Source organism: Tachypleus tridentatus, chromosome 13 (genome assembly GCF_004210375.1).
Source record: "Tachypleus tridentatus isolate NWPU-2018 chromosome 13, ASM421037v1, whole genome shotgun sequence".
NCBI lineage: Eukaryota > Metazoa > Arthropoda > Merostomata > Xiphosura > Limulidae > Tachypleus > Tachypleus tridentatus.
In genome coordinates, this window is record NC_134837.1 from 163,148,946 (window position 1) to 163,163,250 (window position 14,305).

The 14,305-nt window shown below is 34.1% G+C and overlaps 1 protein-coding gene across 10 annotated transcripts in view; it reads left to right on the forward strand.

The window, feature by feature from the left end:
- LOC143241135 (membrane-associated guanylate kinase, WW and PDZ domain-containing protein 1-like) overlaps window positions 1–13,956 on the forward strand; it is a 120,058-nt gene extending 106,102 nt beyond the window's left edge. For all 10 annotated transcript variants that reach the window (XR_013022200.1, XM_076484741.1, XM_076484740.1 and 7 more), the window contains 2 exons: window positions 7,480–7,618; window positions 12,061–13,956. Coding sequence is in view for 9 of the 10 variants with exons in the window: in XM_076484741.1 (XP_076340856.1) it covers window positions 7,480–7,618; window positions 12,061–12,218 (297 nt within the window). In the remaining variant the exon portion in view is untranslated. The remainder of the gene's footprint in view (window positions 1–7,479; window positions 7,619–12,060) is intronic.
- The last annotated feature ends 349 nt before the right edge of the window (window positions 13,957–14,305 follow it).

Here is a 14,305-nt window from a genome sequence, read left to right on the forward strand (position 1 = left end):
GTGGTCATAAACAGAGGGGTTCTCCACCCCATTCACAAACACATAAATAAAAATGGCCACCTTGATACATTGGAATTGTCGAGGTTTATGTTCTAATCTGGATGACATCAAAACACTTATTGCTTCCTACCATCCTTCATGTCTTTCCTTACAGGAAACATTTCTGAAACCTGCCGATACAGTCATCTTTTGGCAGTTTTCTTTGTATAGAAATGACAAGCTATGTGATGGACGAGAGCATGGAGGGGTGGCACTGTTTTTTGATCAGCATGTGCTTACTGTGTCTTTGCCACATGACACACCCTTGGAGGCTGTAGCCATCCATATTTCCTTGGGATGTACCATCACTGTTTGTTCTTTTTACCTGTTGCCTGGAGAGACCTATGATCAATCAGATTTTGATGCTCTCATTGAACAGTTGCCATCTCCCTTTTTAATCCTAGGGAACTTTAATGGACATAACTCCCTCTTGGGAAGTGCTGATGTTCATTGGAGGTGTTGCTCTGTAGAGTGTATGCTCTCTGATCACAACCTTTCTCTTTTCAATACTGGTTCTTTTTTCTACTTATTTCCATGCACCTAATCAGTCTTTTACTGCTATTGATCTCTCAATTTGCTCCCCTTCACTATTCTCCCACTTTTCATGGAGGGTTGACAATAATCCACGAGGCAGTGATCATCTTCCTATAATTTTGAGAGAGACTGGCTGGGGTCGATGCCACCTGACATGCATGCCCCAGCGGAAACTGAATTAAGCAAAGTGACCTATTTGACCGCTCTCACTAAAAATGATTCTGCCATCGTCTGTAAGCCATCTATAGATGACTGTGTGGCAACAGTAACTGACTGTATTATACAGGCAGGTGCTCAATATATTCCTAAAACCTCGATACGTTTTCCACGATATCCTTGTCCATGGTGGAATCCTGCCTGCCACATGGCTTGGAAGGCTCAAAAACGGGCTTGGGATACTTTTCATACTGCACTGCTTTCCAGAAGGCCCATGCACATGCTTGGTGGGTAAGATGTCAAACCAACAAGGAATCTTGGATTAAGTTCATAACCAGCATATCTTCTGCCACCAGTTTCAAAGTCATATGGGACAAGATTTGAATGGTCAATGGGCAATATAATTTTGTCCTCCTCTTGATCTTACTCTCTGATGGCTAGGAAGTAGCTGATACCCTGAGTATCGTCAATACTCTATGTGAAAGCTATTGCCAGGTAGTTAGCATTTCTGCTTCTCCCCTCACCTTTTTAGCCATCAAGACTCGGGCAGAGCGATCACCTCTTTCCTTTCAAGCTGATTGTCTTTATGACTATAATCGTCTCTTCACACTGATGGAACTCAAATTGGCCCTTCATTGGTCGGACCTGATAATATACACTATAAAATGCTGTACCATATATCTCCTGTTTCTTTTGCTATTCTTCTGATTGTTTTTAACCAGATCTGGCAGGAGAATGTTTTTCCTGATGCCTGGAGCCAAGCTATTGTCCTACCTTTCTTTAAGCCTGGGAAGGACCCCAAGATTCCTTCAAACTACCATCCAATTGCTTTGATGAGCTGTCTCTGTAAGACCTAAGAGAGGATGGTTAATGCTTGTCTTGTTTGGTTCCTTGAATCAAACAACCTTATCTCGCTCACCCAGTGTGGGTTCCGACAACAGTGCTCCACCATGGACCACCTGATTCGACTTGAAATGTCAATTAAAGAAGCCTTTCTCAAATGACAACATTTTGTATCAATATTCTTTGACATTGAGAAGGTTTATGATGCAACCTGGAGGTTTGGCATTTTGTGATACCTCATATATATATATATATATATATATATATGGGTTACTTGGCCATTTGCCCATTTTTATTAAAATTGTTTTGATGGACAGGTGATTCCAAGTTCATGTGGATTTGACACTTTCCCATTTTTTTCTACAGGAACGTGGGGTTATGTTTTGAATGTCACACTTTTCAGTATAAAGATTAATGCCATCACTGAACAACTCCCTCTTACTGTTGCAAATGGGCTCTATGTCAATGACTTTCACATCTCATGTCAGCTGTCAAACATGAGGTTTTTTGAGCAGAAGCTACAGACTGCCCTCAATCGTTTACTGAAGTGGATCACAGCAAACAGTTTTAACTTCTCTCTCTCCCTCTAAAATCATGTGCATACATTTTGCTGCCAACTGGATATTCACCCTGATCCTGAACTCTGTATTGGTGTTGTGCTATCTGTGGTCCCTGAGACAAAGTTCTTGGGGCTTATCTTTGACTGTAAGTTGACTTTTATACCACACATGAAGCAGCTACAAGTCAAATGTGCAAAAGCTTTATTGTGCTCTTATTCTATCGAAACTCGACTATGGATCACTGGTCTATGGCTCTGCCAGGACCTTCAAGATGCTGGATCCCATTCATCATCAAGGACTTCGCTTCTGCACTGGGGATTTCTGCACTTCCCCAGCTCAGAGCTTATACACAGTTTCATGAACCTTCTTTGCACCTCCGACGTTTGTAACTGTCTTTACTGTATGCTTCGAAATTTCGTTCCTTACCAAAGCATCCCACCTGGGGTTGTCTTTCCCTTCCTTGGTGGGCCATATTTTTTCAGAACAGACAATCTGCCATTGCTCCTTTTGGCCTTGGTATCCAGGCGCAGTTGGATGAATTGGGTTTGTCATTAGATGACATTGTTGTATCCACTGGTCAGCCCATCTCACCATGGCTTCTTACAGTTCCTAAATGTGACCCGTCCTTTAGTCATCTGAGAAAAGCAGACACTCCCAATTGGAAATACTGTCTGTTATTTGCTGAACATTTTTGAACTGTCCTTCCATTCCTATTTATAAAGGTGGTTCAAAATCAAGTGACTGTGTGGGCTCTGCCATGGTTTGTTGTAGTTCAGTGGTTGCACACAGAATCCCCTCTACAGCTTCTGTGTTCACTGCTGAACTGTATGCCATTTCTCTCGCCCTGGATCACTTAGAAGCTAGGCAGTACTCAAATTACACTATTTATACTGACTTGCTTAGTTCTCTAATGGCCCTGGAATTGCTTCATGTTAGTTCACACCCTGTTCTCGCTGATATTCAAAACTGTCTGGCCCAATTATCTTTAACATCTACTTCTATCCTGTTTTTCTGGATACTGGGCTATGTTGGTGTTCATGGGAACGAGCTCACTGACACTGCAGCAAAATCTGTCTGATCTGGCATTATCACCACTATGCTTGTTACATACATGGACTATGGTCCTGTATTCAAGGCTCGGCTATATTGGACTTTGGCCGTTTTGCTTCTGTGAGGATTGGAAAGAGGAAGTTGTTCTAACTAGACTACACATTGGTCACAGTTTTTTAACTTATTGTTGTCTTTTATCTGGAACTGATGCACCAGGTCACAGTAAACTACATTCTACTTTCTTGCCGTCATTATGACTCTCAACAACGGTGCTATTTTAACCATATTCTGTCCCAAGGTTTGTCCATAACGTTAGACAGTGTTATTGGTGATGGTGACACTGCCCACCTTGGAAAGGTTTTTAATTTTTTAAAGGCCATCAATCTTTTTAATTCCATTCAATTTGTACATTAGACCTTTTTTAATGAGATTCCCTTTTAAGAGTCACTGTCTATATAGTTCGATTTGAAATTAGAAAATGGCTGTAAAGTTAAATAACTCGAAACTAAGACTGGAAAAGCCAACTTCAGCTGAATAAAGCTGCTGTTTGAACTACCAGTTAGTCATCCTGGCATATTTTAATTAAAATTTTGCTAGAAGTCTTTTAAAACTTTTATTACTCTCTGAAAATGGCCATAACATCAAATAGCTTGGAACCAGGACTGATAAGGCCAACTTCAGGTGACTAATGGTGGTTTTTGAACTTACTTGTTAGTTTTCCTGGCGAGTTATGGTAATTCAGTTATGCTACAGAAAGTCCTTTACAATTTATGTTACTGTAGTTTTTCTCTTACCACTGTAGACTAGATGTAAAAATTGGTTTTAATATTGTGTTTTTTTTAAACTTTATGTTTTACCTAAATTTCTTTTTATTAATTTTAATTTAATTTTAACTTTTTTATCAGATATTTGGCACAGATAGCCTAGTTACTTTGTTCCATAAAACACCAACTCAACCAACCAACCATTCCACATTTTCCCAGTTCTTTCCCAATAGTTCTTTTCTTCCCAAGACTCTGGTATACCAGGGGAAAGATCCTTCTTACCTATCCATTTGTCAACTATTTTTCACCTTTATGACTACTCTCATCCAAATTGTTTATTATATCCTTCAAGTGTTATGTGGCTCATACAAACTCATTTTAAGGTACTAGGAACTGATTGTTCATTCATTGGAATTCTTCTATTTCCTAATACTTATCTCAGATTACCCTCACAAGTTTATTCACATGGCGTATAATGAATTATCTTAACAGTAGAGGAATCTTTTGTATGCCACATCAGATTCATCATATCTCTATATTATTAGCTGCCAGATTGAATTGCCTTCAGAAAGACATAATGTGGGCTGGTATGTGGACTACTACTAATACTTTTCTTTCTCATTATTTACACGATCTAGCTTTTTCCTCTTCTGAAGGTTTTCAACTACTCCCTGTAGTTATTTCGACCACATTTGTTAGACTTTAATGAGAGGTGAGTATTTCCCTCAATCATGTATTTCTTTTTATTCCCATGCTCCCCTTCTTTTTGACTCGATCCCACTCTGTGGTGAGTGTTGCCCAAACAGGTATATTTTATCTTCTCAAATCTGTACTAACAACCACTTTCATTATAATTAATACCAGTTGCAACAGGCTTTGTCAAAATGGGGTCTTGCATAAGACAATCTAGGATGGTATTACCTTATTATGAACTGCCAGTCATGGACAGTCATGACTAAACTACAGTGGATGTTGTTTAAAAACATAGGGAGCTTTATTTACCTATTGTACAGTTTCCAGAGCACTGTTCCTCATTTTTCAAGACTCCCCAAAGCATTTATCTCCAAACCCCCCTCCCTCTCCCTCCCTCCTGACTCTACTAGTGGAGTTTGGAGTCCTTACCACCCTAGTTTCTTGTTGCTAGGGTATGGACAGGGGCCTTTCCTCGAGAGAGCTTAATTTTGTTCCTCCACTTTTGGAGATAAAGGAAGGTTGGGGGCCCTCCTACTATGGTCCTTGAATATTTTTCCCAGATGTCAGTAGGAGTGGCACTAGCCTCTGTGGGAACCTACTTTTAATTCTGGATCTGAACACAAAGCTATCTGACTGGGGAGCTCATAGCCCTTGTCTTTGATCACAATGTTGGTTTAATGTATTGTTCATGGAAGGTGGTCAGTTTACTATCTCCTCATAGTTCTAAATACAAAGCAGTTTCTTCATAGGTTCTTGGTTGAGGACAGATTCCATGTCCTCTCCATTGTGAAATACTCCTTGTCCACTTGAGTGAGTAGTGAATATGAATGTTTATAATTTCAGACTGGATGAGTTCCTTTAGTTGAGTATGGCATACACAGTCCCATCATTCTGAGCTTCGGGTATTGTCTTTTGAACTTCTTCAGGTGGAGGAGTAAGTTTCTACTCTTGGGTGTTGCTTGCTTACTTTCATAGTGGTTCTGGTGGTTTGAAATGAATCACTCTATGGCTACACGTTGGGATCCAATCAAAAGTGTGTCTCTCTATATATGTATAGATATATAGATAACATTGCAGTCCAGTAGCCCAAACTACCAATCTGGGGTATAGGTACCACAGCCCCTTAATTCATACCCCAAGCTATGGAACCTCATCTATCTATCTGGTTGGAGCTGGGTTATAGTTATGGTTACTTGTATTCTGTTTCACCTTTGATATAGATACTAAGTTCCAGGTGAAAAGTATATCTGTTTTGATTATAGTGTTGTTCCTACAACCTTGTACCATCTTTTATCTTGGTGCACTCCTGTTATACAGAGATGTGTACTGTATGGATCAAGCCTCCACCTTCTTGGTGTGGGGTTATAGCTACAGTGTCAACAGATGGTAAGTATGTTTGAGAAGTTAACATTTTCCTAAACTGTATCTCAGAGCAGCTGGTAGGGGTATTAACACTTTTACTAATGAAGCAGAGAATGTTTCAACCTTCTTAGGTTATCTTCATGTTTATCTTTGTTAACCTGAAGATGACCTAGGAAGGTTGAAATGCTGTTTTCTGCTTTATTAGTAAAAGTGTTAACACCTATACCAGCCATTCTGAGATACATTTTTACTTGAAGTGGATTTCTTGTTATTAAGAATTTTCCTGAATGAAAATGTATTTCCAGTAGTATTTTCCTCCAATGACACTCTCCTGCCCTACTTCTACAATAAAAGCCAGTTTATGTCTTGAAAAAGTGATTACATTATTTAAATGAGATGCTTATCTAAATACAGTAATAAATAAGAAGATGTATTAAAGTTGGTAAAGAAATTTGCAAATTAGAATTTACCAAAGGCATCCGAGTAGTGTTCAAATGACTAGAGCAAGAATTATCAGTGCATAGATGGACAAAGAGTGGAAATCCTGGATATTGAGATATAGTTATAGTGTCAGTACAAGCAAATGTTACTGGAGATATTTTTTTTTTTCAGTTTAGGAACATATTAACTTTCACATTGTATCTGTAAAGATAAAAGTTTAGCTTTAATAATTGGTGTACCTTAAAAAAAATATTGTTTAGTTGTACAAGTTACTCTACAGAAAAAATTAATCCTTAAAATCAAACAACAAAGAAACTTGTTCACATTTGTGTGAGAAACTTAGGATTCTTAAGCTGACAGATAATTTGGTTGTAGTTCTACATAAGTTAATTAAAATGCTATACAAATCTGGTTAAGTTTCAGTGGGATTAGGATCATAGTCAACGTTTTTGAGGTTCTTGCTGGAAGAGCATTAAGTAAAATATAATTAATGGAAGTACATGTGTGTGCTGATTTACTGTTGTGTTTTGGTGGACTTTGAACATATTAGGAAAATTGAAGTATTATCATATGAACAGATTGTACAGATATGGAAATCAATGTTCTATTACTGTCTTTATGTATTACAAGCAAACAAATTTGATTGAATTTACAAAGTAATGCTTGAAGATCTTATTTCATATACATTGTAGAAAAAATTCGTTTTTTCTAGCATTTGTTTAGTTAAATACCTTATTTTTTCTTTTGCATGTATTTTAACTCGTATTCTTTCTAATACCTAATTCTTTAACTTTGAATCTAAAATGTAGTAAAAAGTTTATCTTCTAAGTTTTAAAATTGATGAATTTGAAATGTAAAGAACCAGAGGAAGTTAAACCAAAATACCAAATGCAATTTTATATAAAAATTTATGGACAAAAAATGGTGTTAGTAGATTTTATATTACTTAAAGTATCATGTAGAAGGAGAAGGAAAGCTATAGTAACAGAGTAGACATCATTTAATGGACTGTTGTATTAAAACTGATTCATGTTCAGGTTGGTGACCAGATAATTGAAATCAATGGAATCAACACCAAGAATATGACTCATGCAGAAGCAATAGAACTCATCAGACAGGGTAGCAACAGTGTAAGATTGCTAGTTAAGAGAGGAGGAAAGTTGCCTTCTGCTCTTGGTATGTATTTCTGTATAGGGATAGCTATGCAGTGAGTGTTTCATTGGCCTGTTAAGTATAAATGACACATCATGTTTGAGCATAGACTTGTTCTGCTTTGATTCGTTTAGTTAACTTGTTATATATTTTCACTTCAACAAACTCTAGATAATTATAATTTATGTTTATATTGTATTTGACATGGTTCTATTTCAATAAATGTTTCTTCAGTCCTAAAGTACATTATTTAAACTGGATCTGTAATAGCAGAAGGTTATCTGAGGTCTTAGTTTTTGAAAGAGAGAAAAAAAAAATGCTCATGTTAAAATATAAAATGCCAAGGCTATAAATTGTTTGTTTTTTGTCCTGCGTTACTGTTTGTTTACATGCTTAGTTAGTATGAATTATTGAGACCTGGGAATTGCCTTTTATTTTTTAATCAGCCGTACAAAGTATGAAATTTTTGGAAAAATTCCATAAGAATTAATATTAACTTTTAAATCAAAGCAAGCTTAGAGCAAAACTAAGAATCAGCCTGGTAGTTGGAACAGGTAATTAAGTACACTTTTTTTGTATTTCTACTTATTACAGTGCATGTTTTCATTGAGTATCATCACACTTAATAATATTTTTGGTTGTAATCCTGATAATATCTTAAAGTTTTGCCAGTTTGGGAAATTTAGGTTAATTCAAAATACATGTATTAAGTTAACAATGCAATATAATTTTTATAGTAAAAGTGACTAAAATGTCAAACATAATGGCATTTGATATAAATAATATGACTAGTACTGTTAATTAGAGTAACTACATATAATTAATACATTGTTTCTTTGAGAAACATAACTGTCAAAAAACATATTTAATTTTTTCCCAATTCTCTCTCTAGCATGTCCTTTGACTAAAGAAAAGTCTTTAAGCCACTCTTACTGTGTAATATTAGAGGGAAGGGACAACTGCCATCTTATGAAACGTTGCCATTTAACTCGTGTTGAGTTGGTAACAGTGAATTTCTGATAGTATAACTAAAAACCAGTAACTTCGGTAAAAGTGAAGATTTGATGAACAACCAATTATTCCTCTAGCGTAAATAGTCTTCAACTATTGTTGTACAATGTGTTATAAAGTCAAAATCTGTAAATAAACACCCTTGTACTTATACATACACATACAACTTGTATCACGATTAGTAATTCAACTGTTTAAAAGCAAGAACAGTTGACTGAACCATGTTCAGGGTTAAAGGAGGTCAGTTTAACATGACATACTATTTTAAAAACCATACGATTCAAAATTATCAGTCATTTTAGTCACTATTATAGTTAGGGAGAAATTAATCAGTATGGCCATTGCTAGAGAGAAACTAGATTTAATAACAACAGATAAATATGAATACTGACTTGCCATCGTAACTAACCTATATAATCACCCAAGTATAATTACTAATTAGTTATTAGTGTCAGATATTAATTACTAGTTAATTTATATCTGATGTTTTGGCTCTAATCTGCTGCTGTCTTGAGATAAACTCTAGGAAGGACTGTATATGATTGTAAGATCCAAGTCTTGAACCTTCACCCTGTTAGAAAGATCAGATTTTCTGGACTTGAATCAACTAATCATTTAAGTGGTTTCAATAATGGTTTTCATATTATACTGATTACTGTGCTAGGTTGGCTTTATATTACCACATCAGTTTTAGATGTAGAAGGCTTCTTTTGTCTGTCTTTCTTTTTCTTCTGTCTGTCTATTTTTACTGTAAATATTTGTACAGTAATACTGATGTCTTTGCAATAGCTTATCATGTTGAAGGAGATATGATAAAGTACCATAATGATAAAATAATTGGATATGAATCAAACAGAAAAGTAAGCCTTTAACTTCCATTCAACTGTTAACAGTTGAGTGAAAAAGGTAACAATACCACAATATCATTCTAGAAACTATTTGGATAATTTATTCAAGTCCCAGTTGGGTGTAAACTGAAATCAGTGGATAATGCATCTTTCTTTCTAACAAGAAAACTCAGTATTGATTCCCAGAACATTTCACTACATACATTCCTTCTCTGGTTAGCAGCTGAAATAAGGATATAAATTAATTGATTATTAGTATGTAATGGTAATAATCATAAAGAAACAAATTGCTAAATTTGCTTTAGTGATAATGTAGGCTGATACATGATAGCCACAGTCTTACACTGATTATATAAAAGCTATCCAATCTTCCTTGCTATGAGTGATGCATGGACACAAACTACAACATCTTTACCATAAGAAGAGATGGAACAGGAAATTCAGTGGTACAACTATTTCACCAGATACATTTTTTTTTCTTTCTTTTCTGTTTTACCAGAATACTTTTATCTAAATAGCTAGCATCTGAAATGGATTCAAGAATTATGTTAATTCAACTTAGGTTTTATTTATTAAATAAACACTTGATGTTGTTTTTCATATGTATTGGATACTGTCATGAATATGTTAATTTTGGTTGTATATATTGATCTACTGATTACTGGACTTGCTAATCATGCAGATGTTGGTCAATTTGCAGCATTTTAGTTGAGAAGTGATGTGTGTTTTAGAAATACATCTTTGCCATTTTTTAAATATTAGGTGTTAATAAAATACAGATTGTATTTAGCATTGCCAGTTAGTTTACTCAGATTGAATTTTCTGTGAATTACCTAGTATAAATTTGTGCTTCTTTAAAAATTTTTTCTGAAGAACTCAAAATTGTAGATATAGAGATTCTACAGCTATTAAATTTAACACCTACCTAAAATATTTGAAGTTCAAATTCTTGTTGTAAAAAAATCACGTTCATCTTCAGACTTAAATTGCACCAAGAATAAACAGTAAACCATGAACTGCATTGAGTTGTATTACAGCATTATCTGATCTTTTGGTTGAAGTAGCCAGTCTGGCATTTCCAAGGAACAACAATATTTCTGGAAAGAGTAATTAGAATGGCTATATGGTTTTTTAAGCATTCAAAATTTGTTTTATTTTACCGATAAGTCCAGAATATCACACCATTTAGTAGTTTGAAGGTAGTTTTAAATCTGAGAACTTAATTCTAACACCTGTCCTTTGAAACTAACTTGGGTACTACTTTAACAAATAAAAAGATGTGTGTTAGTAAAATGCTTGAGTTCTTAAACTAGAGTGGATACTGCCTGCCAGCATCTGGCTGAAAATACTGATTCGTCTATTGGACGATGATAGCATCCAATAAGGTTTAGGTTTTTCTGGCTGAAATTTAATCCAGACCATGTTATTATTTACCTTTTATAAATAGACCAAAAATTTTATCAGGTGTGGTGACAGTTATTATGAAATCATGAAAATAATTCTGTCAAAACATGCAAATGATTATGAGTTTTAAAGAGTTAAATCAAAGTTAATTAGTATCAATCAGAGGTTCTCTACACTTGCCTTATCTTTCATAAGATACCACTTGTAGAGAGCTGAATGTTTGTCTGCTTGATCAACAGATGAAGTATTAAGGTGATACTACTTATACAATGCCAAAGTCAGACTAATTTTTGAGTATTTGTTTCCTCTAATTTTAGATCCTTGAAATCTAACTCTAATCCTTAAAAGATTGGAAAGATTCTTGGAATTTTTTGTCTTGAGAAGTGTTTGAACCTCGCGTATTAATTGAGCTTTCTGAAAGATTTAGTATGGTTATGAAATTTGAAAAACTGATTATTATAATAAAGTTAATTTCATTTACTAAAATGTCCTAAAGATTACCAGAAGATTGAGAACAGCTTATAAGCTCTGTGTTTTATACCCTGGAATATTTTGTAAAGTTTCCTAAAATACTTTTTGGTAAAGGATATTTTTCAGTCATATATATATATATATAAATCTTAGTCACTGTACTTCTAAACCTGAAAGACAGCATTTTTCAAAAATTAAATCTGCTTATATAAAACTGTATTTTTGTCCTTAAGATGCCTGAAACTTGTTAGTAATTTATAAGGTCACTGGAGGCCAAATCCTGAAGAGCATCAAAATGCTCCTCTTTCCAGGGATGGATTTTGTTTCATTCTTCTCAGAGTTAGATAAATTAATTAGTGGAGAGAGGTGCTTAAAATGTTGTATATGTTCTTAAGGTTAAGTGCCCTTTGAGGTCAGAAGAAAGAGAAAGAAGAAAACGTAAGATCAATAAACATTTTTAATCACCATTTTACATCTTTTTTCTTTTTCTTTTTTTAATCTTGAAGCTGGTGTACTGTTACTTTATAAGTGTCATTGGTTAAAGTTTATACTTACCTACCTGATAAACATTCTGAAAGGATAGGCCAGCTTTCCAGTGCCCCAGTGAAAAATATTAATGCCATATTTACTAAACTAATTGGAAAATGCATTTCTATTCCATTGACATTAATTTGCACTGAAGCCTTAGCGCTCTTGAAAATGAGACTGATTTTTAACTGTATTATGTTGCAGCTGATCAGCCAAGTTCTTTAAGTCCTCCTGGTCCTCCACTGTCATCAGTTCCAGCAGTACTTAATGGTCCGATCAGCCAGAGCTCCCCTCGAGGACCCCAACAAGCAGATGTTAACATGAGAGATATGTACTTATGGAATTATGATATTCATTCTTGAGTACCTTTGAAGAAATCATTTGTTTTGTGACCAAGTGGAACTTATGTCAGAAATTATTAAGATAATTTTTGTGTATTTCTGCCTACCAGCTGTTGCTGTTTTTGCCTATATTATATTTTAGTAATAATCAGCACAGTTAATTGAATATGAAGAACTAAAAATGTCACATTCCACACAAAATGTGACTTGCCTTATGGAACAGTGCCCTAAATGCTTCAAGTTATCAAGATTGTTTGTGGGGAAAAATATTGAATATTAATTTGCACTTTGTGCAGCAATTATTGTTGTTGATATGAGTAGTTGTTCAATGTAACAGTGGCACATAAAGGTTTCACAGAAACCCCCCCACAAAGAATATTAAAAATGATTCAGCACCTGTTGACTGTTGTGTAAATTCAATGTGGAAAATTTTTATTCTGTTGGTGGATCACAAAAGGTGACTATTGAAATTGTTTATGGAAAAAAAATCAAACTTAAGAGTGTGTTAATTGATCATAAGCACATTTGTATTTTAAGTGCTGCTAATTACTAGGTAAGTTTAAAAAACCTAAAGCTTGCTCGTTTTGATAGACCAAAGTAATAACCATTATTTCATTCCACTTTTTATGTTCTTCATCAAGATTTATTGCTAGTAGACTTTTTTAACATTTCTACAGTAACTTCTGGGATAACGTTTTTCACGTGTATATAAAAAGTACAACATAAATATTTTTGTTTGCTGATGTATAATCTGTTCATGCATGTGGCACAACCATAGAATCAGTCATGTTTATGACCATTTAATGATTTTAATAAATACTATGTTTGGATTTTATTGTACATATGTATGTGGTCTTATTTCACTGTGAATCATGTGCAACATTACTATGATTATATAATTATACATTGAATGCTATTAAGATAAACTACAGTGTATAATTCAGTATTCACAGCCTTTTTTCTTTATTTGTTATGTTTAAGAAGTAATGTGTGGAGAGTATATACCAAGTTTTTGTTTAGTATTACTGAAATGGATTATAATCTGCATTTTCCTATTATGATGTGAATTAGCCACTTTACACAAAATAAGTGTTCTTTCTGCTTTTATTATTTTTTATGTATCATAGCTGAAGTTCTCTTCAATTTCAACACTATTTTTGAAAAATGTTTTTTCTCTTGTGTAGACAAAGATCAGTGTTACCTCGTAAAAAAAAAAGTTTGCTTAAATAATCAGTGCTGTGTATTTTTCACTTTGTTTATTATACATCATTCATATCGAATTTATATTTTAAATTTCCATTAATGTTCTATGTGAGTATAATTGTAAAGTAAGTTAGGTTTTAAGCATGTATGTTAATGTTTAATTTTGTAGAAGGTTCACTGATGTTAAGAATGACAGTACTTAATCTTATCAGGCGATGAAAACTGCAGTTGTAATAAAACAAATCTTTAAACTACCTTACATTTTTTTCTGATTTTTTAAGATTAAAAACAAACAAACTGATAGGCCTATTGAAGACAAAATGTAAATAAAGTTTAATTGCAATGCATTTTGAAGTGATTTATTCAATTATGAATTGCCAATGTAGCTTTGTAATAAAATTAAGAAAAGAAAATAAGATCTATGGATGATGTAAAAAGCCTCGTCAATATTTTAATCTTTCTCGTATTTGATTGACTAAAATATCTGACCGTTATATAACAAGCCAATATTGTTGTACACTGTTAAGAAAATAAATAAAAGTCATTTTTGATTAAATGAGTCCTGAATCTTTTGAAAGTAAACCTAAGAATTTTACAAATACTGGAATAATTTTGCTATATGAAATTGGAGTATTAATTTTGTTATTGGAAAGTATGATATTCTTACTGTAGGACGTTGAAATAGTATTTTTACTAGAACTTTTAAGGAATTATTTTCATAAAGGCATTGAAATTGTTTTTCTTATAGGAACTTTGTATTTTTATTTTGATAGTTAAGGTGATGCATTCTCAGTTGAAGATTATATTATTCTTTGACAGTATAATTACAGTAGGAAACAGATGTTAAGATACTTTCATTGTAGGATACAGATGTAGTGGGACTGCCATATGGTATTTTTACTGGA